The sequence below is a fragment of the Petaurus breviceps genome, unplaced genomic scaffold, assembly GCF_028583685.1.
Source record: "Petaurus breviceps papuanus isolate PSGF00001 unplaced genomic scaffold, PetGlider_PUasm1.0 90723, whole genome shotgun sequence".
NCBI classification, from domain to species: Eukaryota; Metazoa; Chordata; class Mammalia; order Diprotodontia; family Petauridae; genus Petaurus; species Petaurus breviceps.
Genome location: NW_027187323.1, coordinates 768870 through 785688, shown reverse-complemented (window position 1 = coordinate 785688; position 16819 = coordinate 768870). Strand labels below are relative to the sequence as shown.

Genomic DNA, 16819 nt, shown 5'->3' with positions numbered 1-16819 from the left:
GTGTCTGGGGTTACAACCGCGAGAACCTTTTTTTGGCTGCGGGACTTAGCTGTACTTCCCAGAAAGGCCTTAGAAGGCGGGGTGGGGCGGGTAATTACAGCTCTCTGGGCTCCAGCTGGACTCCATGGGGTCAGGAGCTGCAGCGTTCGCCTAAGAAAGACTCGGCCGGCAGGGGGCACCCTCGGGCTCCTCTGGCTAAACTCCCCAGAAAGGGTAAATTGGGGGATGGGGGGGGGAGATCTGGAGAGAAGTCTAGCGCTGTCAACCCAATCTAGAGGCCACTTTGGAATGAACAGAAAAGCTATTATCATAAGGAGTCCAGTTCATCCAGTTTCTCTTCCTACTTCTAGGGGATTCCATGTCTCAGGATCTCATCTGCCTCTGAGTCACAGCATCTCACCTCCCAAATTCCCCTCTTCTCTCTACCTTATCTTCTTCTGGCTCTAGGTACTCCAGCACGTCTCATCTCTCTTTTCAAGATACTTCTCTTAACCCGTCTTTCCTCTCCCCTTATTTTTCTCCATCATCATTATCCATTATCATCCATTCCTCTGTGAGGAAACTCCTTCCATTCACCACTCTTTACCTTTAACTTCTCTCCCTTCTACACTACCAGCACAGTCCATCACACTCTCTTCAGCCTTTTGAGAGTCTCCCCTCCCTTCACCCTCACACGCAACGGGGCCTCTCACAGAGGATTTTAAATCACCCATGGCCTGAGGCAGAAGCTATGCCTCAGGTTGATAGCAATAGCGAGAGGGAGAGATCAACAGTGCCCCGAGTCCTTGGAAACTGGTCAATAGCCTGGCATCCCAGGGTTGTACCCAGTCTGTTTGAACCTCTTATACATGCTCTCTTGCTATTTAGTCCAGGGGTGGGTCCCAGGGCAAGTTCCAGACTATTTCCCTGCAGCTTGGGTGGAAATGGTGACGTTGCAGTCCGAGCCCGGAAGGGTGGGAGCCAGGAGGGTAAAATTAGTAACACCCCTGGCTTAGCCCTTTCAGCCCCCATGCCAGAGTCTGAGGCTGAGCTCCTCCTGGCTCCTGTTGCTGCTTCCTCTCCAAATTGGCTGATTGTTGACTAGAGGAGAAAGGCAGCTAGAGGCACTGATCTGGGTTCCCCAACTTCCCCTTCCTCTCTCTTTCACCTCTAACTTTTCTCAATAACATCAAAGGACTTTTTTTTTTGCCATTGTCAAATTCTTAAGGAACATAAAGTAAGCATAGACGTGTGTATGCCATCAGCACATATATATGTTTGTACACAGCTCTGGTCCCTGATAAATATGTGTGTGGAAGAGGAAAACATATATCTTTTATCCTGGAAAGGATACAGTATAGTGAATGGCTATACCCCAGAAATGCTCAGCCTTCATCCTCCCAGTGCATCTGTGTGACCTCCATGTCACCCAGTCAATTTACATATTTGGTCCGGATAATCCCAGTTTCTCCCCCAGTGAGTTTTGTAGCTGGGGTGGGGGAAGGGTTGAAAGAATTAGGAGTAAGAGTGAGGTGATTTTTTTTGTTTGTTTTTTTTTGAGAGAAGAAATCATAGGACCTAGGACAGAAGTATGCTTATGAGTTGTCAGGGAAAACTAATTGTTCCTGTTGAGTCCCTTTAAGAAAATAGATCCTCGTGAGACCCCAGGGAGAGGAGACAAAAGGAAAGAGGGAGGGGTTAGGAGAGGGAGCTGAGAGCTCCCTTCCTGCAACAGCCTTAGCTGTGCCACTCACCTGTTTGGAACGAGCCTCTATAAGTTTCTGTTCTCAGAAAGGTACAGTGCCCCTGAAAGACCTACTTTCTACACACCCATTGTTGTTTAGTTGTTTCAGTCATGTCTGATTCTTTTTGACCCCATTTGGGGTTTTCTTGGCAAAGATACTGGACTGGTTTGCCATTTCCTTCTCCAGTTCATTTTACAGATGAGGAAACTGAGGCAAACAGGGGTAAGTGACTTGTCCAGAGTCACACAGCTAGTAAGTGTCTGAGGTCAGATTTAAACTCAAGGAAAGTGAGTCTTCCAGAATCCAGTCCTGATACTCTATCCACTGTGCCACCTACCTGCCTCAACACACCTATCCCCAGCTCCGATTATTTGAAGATCTGGGCACTCCAGGTTGCCAAGACAAGTAACCATGGTATAGTGAACCCCTGGTACTATTCACTCCTGGTCTTGGGATCAAGAAAGGGGTACACAGATCAAGGACAGGGCACTGAGGAGAAAGCAGAGCTTCCTGATGTGATGTTCCTATGCCTGTATGGGTACCCAGGCTGATGATGCAGAAGACTTAGCTTAGGGGTAGCTATAATCTGTAAGTGAAGAAAATGCTACTGTTTTCTTTTCCTCTGGGCTTCTCTTTGGCTGCACCTGATTTTCTACAGGGATAAAGACACACCTTCTTGAGTGTCTCCATGTCCTGAGACCCTTGCTTGATGATCGGCACAAATCTTGTCCATACTATCTGTTCTTTCCTTCCCCGAACTGGCACCTTCAGCCTAAACTCTCCTTTTCTATGCCCCTAGGAATTCTGGATCTACAGAGCCATGGATACTTTCAACAGAAATACAGCAGGCTCTGGGCGCAAGATCCAAGCCAGAGTCCAGGTGAGTTGTTACCAGATTGGAATTTGGAGGCAAGGAGAAGTAGAGTCTGGGATGGGTAGACTGAAGGCTAAGACTGGCAGGTTGCAAAGACTGGGTCTGCTTTTGTGCCCACCAGGTCTCTGGACTGGAAAAAAAGTACTGGTGGTTAGAGTTGGGGGAGAGATAAATAGTGAATCTGCCTTCTTGTCCCAATCCTCAAAATCCAATTAAGAGCTTGCTCTTCCATCTAATCTGGTTTTCCATCTAATCTGGTTAAGTGATTCACCCATAGAATATCCTCAGAATAGACTTGGAACTCACTTCCAAGGTGTTTTTGGAACTGTTGGAAGACATCTATGTATTCTTTTTCTCTCCCCTTCTCCCTCCCTTCACTCCCTACCCCAACACACTTACCCTGCTGTGCCGGTCAGGTCCCAGTTGAATTCAATAAATATTTATTAAGTACCTACTATGTGCAAATGGCTGGATATACAAAGAAACCCACAGCACCTGCCCTCAATGAATGTATGGTCTCCTGAGACTTTCTTTACCATTGCAGACATCTGTTCTTCAGCTTGTAGTCTTACTGCCAGGAGGCACTGAGAGGTTAAGTTAGATGCTTAGGTCGAACAGCAAGTACCAAAGAACATTTTGTAGTAAGTGTCTACTATGTGCCAGGCCCTCTGCTAGGCTCTGGTGACACAAAGACATACTATGATGTTGAATCAGTCTCTGACTCCTAGAAGAAAGGGGAGATAACAGGTATGCATATCAATATGGAGGGTATTTCTCACTAGGCTAAACCCAGGTCTTTCTGACTCTGAGGCTGGCCCCTTGTTCACTACTCTGCCCTTACTCTTAAGTGCAGATAATGTAGTAATTTGATAATATCGCAATAATAACTTATTTGCTATAGAACTTTATAATTTACAAAGCACCTTCCTCACAGGTAGAAAAGAATAGTTAACACCAGTATAATGCAAGGTTAAATTTATGAGGCAGCTGAGTGGTGCAGTGGTTAGAGTGCTGGACCTGAAGTAAGGAAGACTCATCTTTCTGTGTTCAAATCTGACTTCAGACACTTACTAGCTAGGTGACCCTGGGCAAGTCACTCAGTTCTGTTTGCCTCAGTTTCCCCATTTGTAAAATGATCTGGAGAAGGAAATGGTAAACCACTCCAATATCTTTGCCAAGAAAACCCCAAATAGGGTCACCAAGAGTCAGATTGAGAAATATGACACAGTTCGGCTAAATTTACGGGGCAGTGTAAGGTTTGCACGACTCATCTCACTTGATTCTCACACCAGCCTGATAAGGTAGGTAATATTAGGTAGTGCCCTCTCTCCCCAAATCACCTTCAAAAAAGCCTGCTCCTTGAAATCAAAGACTGCTTCATTTGTCTTTGTGAAAGTACCAGGCATGTGTTGGTCGCTTGATAAATGCTGATTGATTGATTAAAGTCTAAGTGACTTGCCCAAGAAAGCTCAAAAATATCAGAAACCTGGGACTCAAATTTAGGTCTGACCCCTATGATCCTATGATCCTGTGATTCTAAAGTCTGTGTGTACTCCATTAGAAGCAATTGGTCTTGAACTCGGCCCATCCCAACCTTTCCTGGGGCTTTGCTGGCTTTTAATCTCTCCCACCTAGGTGTCTGACTCCCCATTTATGTCTACCCTACTGAACAAAGAGGAGACAGGTCATCTAACACAAAAAGAAAGCTGATGGAACAAACAGTGTGACAGAGGAGCTATTTGGGGAGGGAGGGAGGGAGGAGGCAGGGGAGAATGTTATTTGGGTGTTGAATTCGGATAGATAGGGAAGGCAGTAAGAACTTATATTGAGGTTTTGTGTCTCAACTCCTTGTTCTACTGATGATTCTCCCTCTTTCAAGAATGGGCCCCTGGATTTAATCGAGACAGGCAAAGGGCTAAAGGTACAGACGGACAAGCCACACCTGGTGAGCCTGGGCAGTGGGCGCCTGAGCACCGCCATCACCCTTCTGCCCCTGGAGGAAGGTGAGTCAGGAGAACGCATGTGCCAGATTATCCCACAAACCACCTCCCAGCCTCATAATCACAGCTGCTTCAAGATCTGGGAGCCTCTGCAGGAAAATAGGTACCCTTCCCATCGTCAAGAAATGAATAATATTGTAGTGGTGCCCCCCACACACACACCCTGCTGGGAAGCACGGGGCTGATACATTCCATTCCCACCAGGTCATCTCCTCTGCTGATTCCCTCTCCCTTTCACTCCTCTTTTCCCCAAACACCTATCCTCTGACAGAGATAATCTAGCTTTCTGAAGGCTAGGATAAAAAATCAAATGAGAAAGTAGGGGTACAGCAGAGGAGCTAGGATCCTATGGGTTTTTGGTTAGGAGCCTTGGACTTGGGGGTTGGAAGGATGGGAGATCAGAGCCAGGGAAGGGAGGGAGGATGTGATCTTAGGAGTCTCTGGAGAGAAGGTATAAACAGAGAGTCAGGGTGAGCTGGGAGCACCCTCCTGAGAAGAGGCCCTGACTGAGCATCTCTTTTCCCCTCTAGCTCCTTCCCTCCCTTCCTCTCTCTTCCTCCTCCTCTCTCCTTCCTGAGCTGCACTGGTTGCCTGGGTGATCCTACATTCCTAGCATTCTCTAAATACCAGCCCCAGGGGCTCTGCTAGGGGTGGGGTGTGGGGAAGCTGTGTAGGTGTGCAGAAGCTGTGTGGGGGAGACAGGGGCCTGAGACAGAGGGGAGTGCCAGAGGGCAGGAGGAACAGGGTAGAAGGGGGCAGAGCAAAGAGCTAGTGAAAGAAGGGACCCTGGGAAGGAAGGAAAAATGAAGTGGAAGAGGAGCTTGTGCAAAGAAGTGCAGAAGGGCTGGGGCCTGTTTGTAGGGGAGGGGGGAGGCCTAGGAAGAGACAGCCCTGGCCAGAGAGGGGTGGGAGCAGGGAAGGGAATAGAGAGGAGTCTATCTGAAGGGAAAGCAATCTATTTCGACATCTTCCTCGGGCTTGGACTGAACCTGTGCTGCTTTTTATGATGCTTATGTCTGGGCTTCCCTCCCTGATTCAGGGTATCGTCTCTCCTTCTGAGGATGCTTGCTACCAGTGCCAACCATGCCCAACAAAAGGGGGGGACAGATTAGGAAAGGTGTAGGCATTGTTTGCTGCACTATTGCTTCTCTTCACTTTTAGAGGATATAGTGCTAGTGCTGGGTCTCTTTGCTATTTCCTGCCTATCCTTGGGCAAACACCCCTAACTCTCTTCCTCACTCCCTCCCCACATTCCCTAGGGAAGACGGTGATTGGCTCTGCTGCCAAGGATATCTCACTACAGGGTCCTGGCCTCGCACCTGAGCACTGCTACATTGAGAACCTACGTGGGACCCTCACCCTGTACCCCTGTGGCAATGCCTGCACCATCGATGGGCTCCCTATCCACCAGCCCACCCGCCTCACCCAGGGTAAGGCCCTGGACATCCCCAAACCTGCCGACTGATTAAGAGGGGTTGAGGGAAGGGGGCTAAAAGGTAGGTTCTAATAGAATTGAGCTTCAGGGACTGCTTAAATCCTAGTTTTAGTGTTGTTATGGAAACTACCTGGGGGGTGGGATATTCAAGGGGGTTCTGTGTATATGTGCAAAGTCCTATCAGGCTGGAAGAGATATCCAGGGTTGGAGGGGAAAAAAATCCTCTACCTGCTCCTGACCTCAGAGTCTCTGTCCGTCCCCAGTCTTCCTTCTTTTTTAATAATAATAATAGTGATAGCAGTGATAACAATGCCTGGGATTGATTGTATCAGCCTCTTCCAAGTTACAAAGTGCTCTCGTGTACATATTCATTCAACAGCAGTAATAAGAATAGCTTGCGCTTACACATAACTTTGAATTTTGCAAAGTGGTATACACATTTTGTTTCACTTGTATCTCCCAACAACCCTATGAAATAGGCACTCCTTTTTGACGGGTTAGGAAATTGAGGTTCAAAGGTACAGATCCTTCTCGACTCCAGGTCCAGTACTCTATCCACTATATCATGCTAAAAGTACCCCTGTGATTATCCCCATTTTACAGCTGAGGAAACTGAGGCTGAGAGATAAAATGATTTGTGCAAGGCCACATAGTCGGTAAATGGAAGAACCAGGGCTAGAATCCAGATTCTCTAACTCCAGGCCTTATGCCCATTCCCACTCTTGACTTCAGCCTTCTCTCTTCTCCTGGTCATCCCACAGTCCCTGGCAAGGGATGGGGTTACATCATTAATTGTCAAAGGGCACTGGAGAAGGAGGCATGACAGCTGCAAAAGGCATCAGCTGGAGCAGCTAGGAAAGGGAACAATGATGGTGTTTGTGTGAGAATAAGGAGCCTGGGCTTCTGGGCATCCCTCTGTGGAGAGGAAAGGAGAGGAGATCTCCTGGCAAAGCAGGGACAGATCCTGGTGGCGCCAGTTACCAAAACAAGGAGAGAAGCAGGGGAGATACTCTCTGGTCCTGTGACAATATTGTAGAACCAACAGTAGCATCCTCGTTGCTATGGGGACCGGCATCACTTTCACTGTTTCCTATAGCAACACAGTATCCATGGCAGAGTGAAATGTTTGGTAACCCTGAAAACTGGGCCCCTGATTTCTATAGTTACCAGGGTGGGCAAGGGTTTTTCCTTGATTCTGCTGTTGTGTACCGGTTTTGGTTGCCATAGAGACAGGGAATCCAGCCTCATTTCTTCCCTTTGGCCAGCATGGGAGGAAAAAGATCAGGTTAAGGGGGAATTGTGGGTGGGGATAAGGACTTAGAATCAAGTCAGACTCCGTGGAGGAAAGGTTGGAATGAAAAAACCATCTGGGTTCTCTCAGTATCTGGTGGAGCTGGTATAGAAGGCACCCTTTACCCACTTTTGACTGTTTTCCCCTTTTCTCAGGGTGCCCGACCCTCTTTCAGATCACTTCCCTTTAGGGCTTTTGATCAACTCTTCCCTTCCATTAGGAGACAAGGTACTAGATTTGGAGTTGGAAGAGTATGAGTCCTGATTCTAGTAAAGCTCCCTAGGACTCAGTTTTCCCAACTATAAAAGGGGATAATACTTGCATTCCGTATCTCACACAGTGGTTTATAGAAACATGTATGTAAATTTGGGTTATTGTTATTGAAGGCAGAGATTTTGTTTTTGTCTCTATCTCCTACACCTAGCAGAGTGCCTGGCACATTTAGGTGATTACTAAATGTTTGGTGATTGAATAATTCGACTGATTCATTAATATTAGTAGTTGATGCCCGACAAAAGTCAGCAGTTCTGCTCCCCCCCACTCCCACCCCTGTCTAGCCTCCCTCCTCCTTTATTGGTGCAGGTAACCCTGAGGCCTCTTCTGCACTCCTCCCTGTGCTGAAGACAAATCAACCTATTCTTGCCTCTTGACTATCTGACTGACTTTGGGGAAGGCTCTGATGTTTGTGGGGTGTCAAGGCCTTCAAATAAAGCAGGCAATGTGGTGTAGTGGAAATAGCTCTTGGTATAGAATCAGAAAAGCTGGTTTTGAACTAAAACTCTGCCATTTACTGCCTGTGTGACCTTGGACAACCAATTCCTTGCTGGGCCTCAGTTTCTTCATCTGTCAGATACGGGGCTGGATGAGATGTTCTTTGATATATGCCTTTCACTTCTGACATTCTATGATATTTGGCCATCTCCCTCTGGTCAGTTCTAGACAAAGCATCTTCCCTTATCCCTAGTCAAGAAACTGATGGGGAGAGGTGGCAGAAGAGGGTTCCGAGAAGCAATAAAATGAGGAACTGAAGAAAAATTCAAGGAATCATCACTGATGGTCCAGCTGTACTAATGCCTGTCACATGCATGCATATGAGCATGCCTGTACATACATGCTAAGAGCACAGTCAAAGAACTGGGGGTGTCCAAATGCTTCTCTTCCACAAGTACACAGTCTACACAATGCACCCATTAGCTTGCTGAGGAGTGGGAGGGTCTGGAGCCAGTGCTGGACTGTCCTTAAGAATTTCCTATTCTCCTGACTTTTTTTCTATAGCCACCATGTGTCTCCACTGTCCTTTCCTCTGTCCTCCTCTCCCTCCTGGGCCTTACAGAAGGACAGGGACCCCATACCCCCAGCCCCCCTTTCCCTTGAAGCCTACCCCCCTCCCGGCCTCCTTGTCTGGACTCGCTTGTCTCTTAGGGGTTTGGCAGTCTGGGGAGCAAGTTGGGGGGTGTGCAGAGAGACACAAAGGAGCCGGTGTTCTACATCCTGTCTCCTCCCCCTCCCTGGGGCTTGGGAGCTGAGGGTTTGCCTTGTTTCATCTCTAGAGCAAGGCACCAGCCCCCTCATGCTCTCCCCAACTCCCCCAACCCCTCAGCTCACCCGCCATTGCTGGCCCAGCTCCGGACATTCTTCAGAGTTCATCTCCCTGGAGACTGAGGGGCTCAGATATACATGTGGTATCTCTGTGTGTTTGTGTTTTTTAGTATGTATTTACAGGTCTCAGTGTGCGCATCTGTGTGAGTTTGGGGATCATCTCTGTGTCTGCATAACTGTGTGTCTGTCTGTACCGAATTTGTTATGTTGTATATGCATATTTACATGTACATACACACGTACATTGTTGTTGTTGTTCAATCATGTCCTGACTCTATGTGACTTCATGGACTTTTGTCCATGGGTTTTTCTTGGCAAAGATACTGGAGTGCTTTGCCATTTCCTTCTCCAATGCATCCTCATTTTACAGATGAAGAACTGAGGCAAATAGGAGTTAGGTGACTTGCCCAGGGTCACACAGCTATTAAGTGTGTGAGGTCAGATTTGAATTCCTAACTCAAAGCCTGGTGCTCTGTCCACTGCACCACCTAGCTGTCCCACATACATACATACATACATACATACATACATACATACATATTTCTTTTCTGCCCAGACCTTTAAAATAGTTCATCATTGTGGGGACTTCTTGTATGGAAACTCCTTCCACTGAATACAAATCAGTAACTCATCTGAAACTTCTGGTCTTAGAGAATTAAGTGGGAGGGCAGGGCAGTTCTAGGAGGTTAAGTGATTTGTACATGGTCACACAGCTAGTTAGTGTCAGAGGCCCAGGAGGGAGAGGAAGACAGGAGGAACCTATGTCTTTTGTTTCTCTGGAAACCATATGTATACCATGTATACCAACTGTATACATGCAAGAAGCATGTGAATGTGCATTATAGGAAATTCTTGCCTAAATGGACATTTGTGTATATTGTCTAATCTATCTATCCACTTAGTTGTTCATATAACTGTTTGTGCCTATGGATGAATGTGTATGTGGTATGAAAGGCCCATATGTATATGTAGAAAATATTAATAACCATAGTATCTAAAATTTCTGAGTGCTTTAGGATTTATGATGTACTTTGCTTATAACAACCCCGTGACATAGGTAGTAAAAGTATTATCCCCATTTTACATGTAAGAAAACCAGGGTTCTAAGAAATTAAATTAACCTCCAGTCCCACTGCTGGTAAGTGTCTGAAGGAGGATTTGAATCCAGGTCACCTGATTCCAAGTTCATCACCTTTTTTTTCTTTATCATGCTGCCTTCCCCAGGCACTAATCCAAGCTACCAGAAGGCACCCTAACCATCCCCTTTGGAAGGAGGAGGCCTCTCCATCTCTGAGTGGACCATGCCCTCGATACCTCATCCTGGGCATCATGCCCAGCAGTGATAGCAGTGACAGGCTCCTCAGGCAGGAATACTCCTGCGGAAGGAGGGGGATAAAAGCAGATGCCAAATTTATCCTGGCATGGTGGGAAAAGAGAGTATCAATGAGAGGGCTGAGAAGCTCCTAGTTCTCCCTCCACCCCTTTTAAATGCTTGGGCACCTCTTTGCTCAGAGCAAGGGGTGGAGCCAGCAAAACAACCCAGGAGGCTAGGCGTCTGTCTGGGACCAGGCCATTCCACCCTGGGACCACAGGGACAGACCACATGAAAGAGCCATATGGAAAACCCAAGGATGCTTTGGAGAAGGGATCAAAAAGCTGAATTAATAAAGACCCAGGATATCTAGATGGAGGATCCTTCCTTGCCTCTTTCAGGGGAGGTTACTCTCACTTCCTTCCCACTCTGACACCATTCTAGATGGGCAGTGGTTTATACCAGAGCAAGCAAAGGGATTATTGGGTCTTATTGCTGTCTATGTCTGGGATCCAGGACATCCTTTACTTCCTTAGTAATTTAGAGTGACTCAGAAACATGCTGGGTCTGTAACCCAGGGATCAGTGGAACGCAGCCATCATCTTCTAAGTAATCTTTGAGAGGCAGCATATTACAGTTGAAAGAATATTGGACCTAGATTCAGACAACTGCAGTTCAGATCTCAGCTCAGCCATTTTCTTTTAGGCGAGTACCTGAGCCTCAGTTTCCTCATCTGTAAAATGAGATGGTTGGACTAGATGGTATCTAACACCCCTTCTGCCTCTAGATCCATGATTCTATGAGTTTCCTTCTGGGAAGAAGAAAAGAAGCCCCATCTCCTTCCTGTCAGACTGGAAAAAAAAACAAAACAGGGAAAAGAGGAGATGGTTAAACTTTTCCTCCCTTACGTGGCCTTCTGTCATATTTCATACTGGCAAGCATTCTCTTGTGTTGGTCTGTATCTGTCCAGCTTGCTGTCATAGTTTCCAGATGGGTGAATCATTCTTCCTGCTGAGATTTCTTTATTAAAAAAAAAAAAGGCTTTCCCTATCTGCATCTGAAATCCTTTGGTTCTTCCCCTGCCATCAGAAGAGAAAAGACGGCTAAAAGGAGGGGACTCACTGGGAATGGAAAGTGTGCCTGGTTATTTCTCTTGAAATCTGAGTCACTCCAGAATCTCTCTAGGGCTGTGTGGATATGTGGTTGAGAGTATAGTGTGGGTGTCAGTGTTGTGTGTGATTGTATGAGAGAAGCCAGTACTATATGAAAGTGAGAAGAGTGAGTTGTACAAGAAATGTGCCTATTTCTCTGTGTGGGGGTGCATGCCCAGAGTAGATATGTATCTGTGAAAGAGAAGAGTATTTGTAAGAGTGCTTGCCTGTAAAAGGCATGATGATCCCATGGAAAGAGCCTGGGTTCAAGGTCCAGCTCTGGTTGTTCGACTTGAACAAATCATTTATCTTCTCTGAGCCTCAGTTTCCTTGTGTGCCAAATAAGGAAATTGATTAGGACAACTTCTAAGGTTGTGAGAGTTTGGGGAGTAAGGAAGAAAGGGAAATCTCTACATGAAAGAGAACATCTTTGTGAGAATCTGTGTTTGTCTATCTTTATGTGGACACCACAATGCCTGGTTTGGCTCATTGTGTGTCAGGGACTTGTATTTAGGGAGGGTGGTTGGTTGGTGTTGTGTCTGGCTGGCTGGCCCTCCCTGCTTGTGACCTTGGGGGTTCCAGCTACAAGGTAACTGTGAGTGATTCCCAGGATGGGATAGGAGGAGCTAAGCACTGGGAGTCCAGCTGTTGAAATAGGCTGCTGACTTAGACAATATATCCAGTCACATTGGGAGGCTGAGAGAACCTAGAAAAAACTGGGCTTGATCCCTGTGAGCCCTGTGGGTGTCTTTGGGAGGGGAATTTGTTAAATGAGGGAAGAGAGGAGGTCTGGGTTCACAAGCTGCAGGCATTTTATAGGCGTCCAAGGCAAAGACGTGGTAAAGTAGGTAGAGCTCTCTAGTCCTAGAGTCAGGAAAATCTGTCTCCAAATCTAGTCATAGATCCTTAGTAGCTGTGATAACCTGGGGCAAGTCATTTCTGTCTCCCTCAGTTTCTTCTCCTGTAAAATGGGGATAATAATAGTACCTATTTCCCAGGGTTGTGGGGATCAAATGAGATCTTTGTAAAGGTTAAAACATATAAATGCTCTCTATCATCACCATCATCATCATCACCCCCACCGCCACAGGCCTTCTGAAGTTTCCACAGACACCTTAGGGATTCAGAGGAAGCATTACGCTAGTCATTTCTTTTTTTCTTTTTGGTGGGCAATTGGGGTTGTGACTTGCACAAAGTCACATGGCTAGTAATTGTGTCAAGTGTCTGAGGTCAGATTTGAACTCAGATCCTCCTGACTCCAGGGCCAGTGCTCTATTCACTGTACCACTTACCCACCCAACCCATTAGTCATTTCTTAGAGAAGAAGATTAGTAGGGTCAAACCTGACTACCCAGTGAGGTTCCCGAAGATTCTTCAGACTTTTCCTCTAGGGTCTTCTTACCCACTTCCTCCTTCCCCTGTCCCAACACAGAACCACAGAATGATGGAGCTTTAAGGAGCCTTCAAAACCATCTAATCCATTCTGCTCATTCTGTAGATGAGGAAACTGAGACCCAGAGAGGAATATTTATAGAGGGGAGTAGTATAGATTAAAAACAAGTTGACCTAGTGCCGAGTGCTGGGTTTGGAATTCATAAGATCTGAATTTGAATCCTGCCTCAGACACATGACCTGTATGACCCTAGATGAGTCTGCCTTAGTTTTCCTTATTTGCAAAATGAGGGTGATGCCTCTCAGGAGTGTTGTGAGGCTCAAACGAAATTTTATATGTAAAGTGCTATGCAAATGTTATTGTAGATTATTATATTATCTATATTGCTATTATATCTATCATTATAGATTAAATAATCCTGGACTGGGTATCATAGTGTTTGGGTTCACACAGAGGACCCAGTACTTATGAGCTTTGTGATCCAGATCCATAGAGATCGAGACTTTGGAGTTGGAAGGGGCCATACAGGCCAGCTAGACCAACCCTCTTCTTTTAATGAATGTGTTTGTGTGTCTATCTTTATGTGGACAAAATCCCAGAGAAGAGAAGTGATTTGCTCTTTGTCATTTAGCAAGTAGCAAAGACCAGGTCTGAGCCCAAGTCCCAGACTCCAAACCTGGCTCTTTCTAAAGCACCGCACTTCCTTTTCTCTCTTTTTCATCTGTAAAATGGGGATAATCCTTTCAGGACCTGTCTCAGGAGGCTACTGTGAGGGGAAAAAGCAGGACTCCGTTGCCCAAGGACACATAACAAGTTAATGGCAGAGTGAGGCCCTTTTGCCCGGTCTCCAGACTTCTAATCCTCTCTCTCCAGCTTCTTAGAGAAGGGTGGGTGGTGGGTGGAGACACTTGTAGTCTCTTGTCACCCTTACCTCGAGCTCCTCTCAGCCTCCTCCCTCCACCACCACTCAGGACTGCTTTGTGCCTCCCGCTTTCCCCCATCTCCTCATCGCTTTTCCTAGCCTGTCCCTTCTCCACCTCTGCCTCCGCCTCTTAGAGCCTCAGACTTTGGGAGTCTTCCCTAGCCATCTTGGTCTTCTTATCCATCTCCCTTGGTCCTCTCCCTTTCTCCTCTCCTCCCCTCCCTAGTCCTCCATCACTTCCTCTTCCCCTCCCTCCGCTTCTCCTTTGTCCCTCCTCCCTCCTTCCCCCCACCTCCCTAGCCCCGGCCCCAGCCCCTGCCCAGCCCCGGCCCCGCCCCGGTCCGCTCCAGTGGCTGTGCGGGAGGTCGGGCCCGCCCCCTCAATAGGCCCCGGGCCGGGCTGTGGAGCCAGAGCGGAGCCGGAGCCGAGCCCTGGGGGCCGGGCCGAGCCTGGCCGGGCCAGAGCTGGAGCTGGAGCCCGAGCGCCCAGGGAGGTCCAGGCTCGGCTGGTGAGTTACTGGCTCGGGGCCAAGCTGAGGCCAGGGAGCCGGAGGCGGGGAGAGTGGCCCGGGCACTGGGAGGCACGCTGCACTGCGTGCGGGGGGGTGATCCTGGGGTGCGGGAGTAGGCGGGGGTTCTTCTCCCCTTCCAGCTGTTGTTAGCGGAATGTGTGTGCTCGCCCAGCACTGGGTGGACTGCCTCGGGGTGATGGTGCTGTCGTGGCTCCCGGCGTGGGTCTGTGGGCACGCAGACTGTGTCTGTGGGTCTCTGGCTCCTCCGTCATTGTTGGGTCGGGTACCAAACCCCGGTCATTCTCAATCCCTGAGGGACAGAGGGCGAACCTCACCGGTGTGTTGGACTGGGAATGAGAGGCTAGGACACCTTTACCGAACTCCTTGTCCCGTTCTGGACGGGAGTGGGGGTGGGGGGTGAAGAATAGGGAAAGGGTCTCTGGGTAGGAGGTGTTAGGAAGGGACTATAAAGCCCCCTCCAATCTCCTGTTCTCTGCTCCAACCTCTCTTTGGATGATCCTGTCTGCCTGTCTCTCTGGCAGAGTGAGAGCAGTGACCATATGTATTGTGTGCCTTTCCAAGGCAGACTCACTCCCCTCACCTCTGGTACCTCATCTCCTATTCCAAATGTACAGCCCCCTCTACTTTGGCACCCAGCCGAGGCATGGCTGGACTCCTTAGCATGTTGGGGTCCATGATTCTGCCTCTGGTGAGTGGGTGAAATAATGTTCCTGGATTCCCTGGTTGGGAAGGGAAGACAGTCCTGGGGAAAATAGAAATGGATTAGGAGCAGAGAATAGAGAAAGAGTCAAAGCTCAGATGAGCCCTGGGACAAGTTGGGGGCAGAGCAGAGGCAGCCACTGGGGCTCCAGATCTTCTCTTTGACCAAGTGCAAATAGAAAGTTAATTTGGTCCAGAGCCCTACAGTGTCTGTCCTTCTAGCCTCCTTCCCACTCTATTAATACAGCCCTCACCCCACTGCCTGGCATCCCCTATTTATAGCCCAGGAGGAAATGTGGTCACACCCCCTCTACTGGAGGGAAGAGGGAGGGATAGAGTGGGTGGGGTCCAATCATGGGGTCCCACCCTGTCTGCATACTCCTTGGGTGGGCTGGGGGAGGCTAAGGAGTCATCAATATCTACCCTTTCTAACCCGGTAACTTCCGCCGAGGCACTGTACTGTTTTCTAAGCACCCTTTTTACCTCCTTTCTTAGGGTTAGACAGTCCATTTGGGGCTTGGGCCAGTTACTAAGAGCTGCTCATTAGTTTACTTGTTAAATAGCTGTAAAGTATGTGTGTGGGGGCAGGGGGTGGGGCAAGGACTGTACGGTAACTCAAAATAGCCCGGCTTGTTATTAGTACTGATTAGTAAAGTTGCGATTATTCTAGTGCTGGCTCCATGTGACCAGTGGCATGGCTGCAGATAGCCCCGGGCTGACTGTCATCCTTTAGGATTCTTGATTCCAGCATGACTTGGGAGACCAGGAGACCTTGGGGGCATGATAGGTTGCCACTATGATATTCTCTACCCTAGGGAGCAGGATAGGAAAGCTCTTTTGTATCTAAGGCAGGTGGTAGCATTGTCAGTGGCACTGATCATTGACCACCCTAGGATCTTAGCATAAAACTAAAAACTCCTTCTACAGCTTTGCCCATGGCGTTGGCATCTAGACACATTAGCAGCTACCAGCTCCCTTCCCTGCAGGGCAGAGGGAATTGCCAGGGCAGACACGTGGCCTGAGATGCCCCCTACCCTTGCTGCCTGCCTGAGCAAAACTGTCTCAGCGTCCAAGAATGCAGTCTTCCTTGCCAGCCTCAACTGCATGTTGGCATAGAGCTTTGGGGTGCCAGGTGTTACCAGGTTAGGCAGACTAGAGGCTGGTGGGGGATGGAGGGAGTATGTGGGCAGAGGAAAGAGTGGGTAGTGGCATCTACACAGACTACTGAGGGTATCCCCTGAACCACCTGTCCTCTCTGCCTCTTCCCAATAGGGTACCTCCCTCAGGAACTTATGTGAATGGGAGCCCATAGGACAGCTGGCACAGTGGTAATGATGGAGGTGGAAAAAGATTTGCTAACTCGTGCCTGGAGTGCCTGCAGGCACACCTGCTTCTTACACACTCCTTGGTGCCCCCGGCTACATTCCCTGGCTCCTGCTCTGACTCCCTTGACTGTGTGGGCAGGACCAGGCTTGTGCTTCTGCCTAGGAATGTGTTAGGCTCTGAGGCTGGGGACTGGCTTAGTGAGGGCAGGGTCCAGTGGTCTTGACTTGGGTGGCTCCAGTTCTGAGGTTCCTCTGTGAATTCTTGCCCTTGCTACCCTCCTCCTGACAAAGCATCTTCTGGACCAAAGCTTAGAATGTTAGGGCTGGAAGAGACCTTAAGGTCATTGTTTTGCAGCTGAGGACCTTTGAGGTGAAAGGTCACATCAACTTGGGTGTAAGGATTCTCTCTAGTTTAGAAAGAAACTAAGTCTCATTGAAGGGTAGCAGCACACCCTGGGCCATACTCAAGGCCACAGTCAAGGGCAGAATTAGAAACAGAGCCCACAGCTTATAGCAGGAGGGTCTTCTGACTCTGCAGGTGTTCCCTTCCCCCTTCCATCCC

The 16819-nt window shown here is 48.3% G+C and overlaps 1 protein-coding gene across 15 annotated transcripts in view; it reads left to right on the top strand.

The window, feature by feature from the left end:
- The window catches only part of PHLDB1 (pleckstrin homology like domain family B member 1), a 62664-nt gene that overhangs the window by 1348 nt on the left and 44497 nt on the right, over nucleotides 1-16819 (top strand). For all 15 annotated transcript variants that reach the window (XM_069066644.1, XM_069066645.1, XM_069066646.1 and 12 more), the window contains exons 2-4: nucleotides 2524-2604; nucleotides 4478-4601; nucleotides 5858-6028. In XM_069066644.1, coding sequence (XP_068922745.1) covers nucleotides 2524-2604; nucleotides 4478-4601; nucleotides 5858-6028 — 376 coding nt within the window. The remainder of the gene's footprint in view (nucleotides 1-2523; nucleotides 2605-4477; nucleotides 4602-5857; nucleotides 6029-16819) is intronic.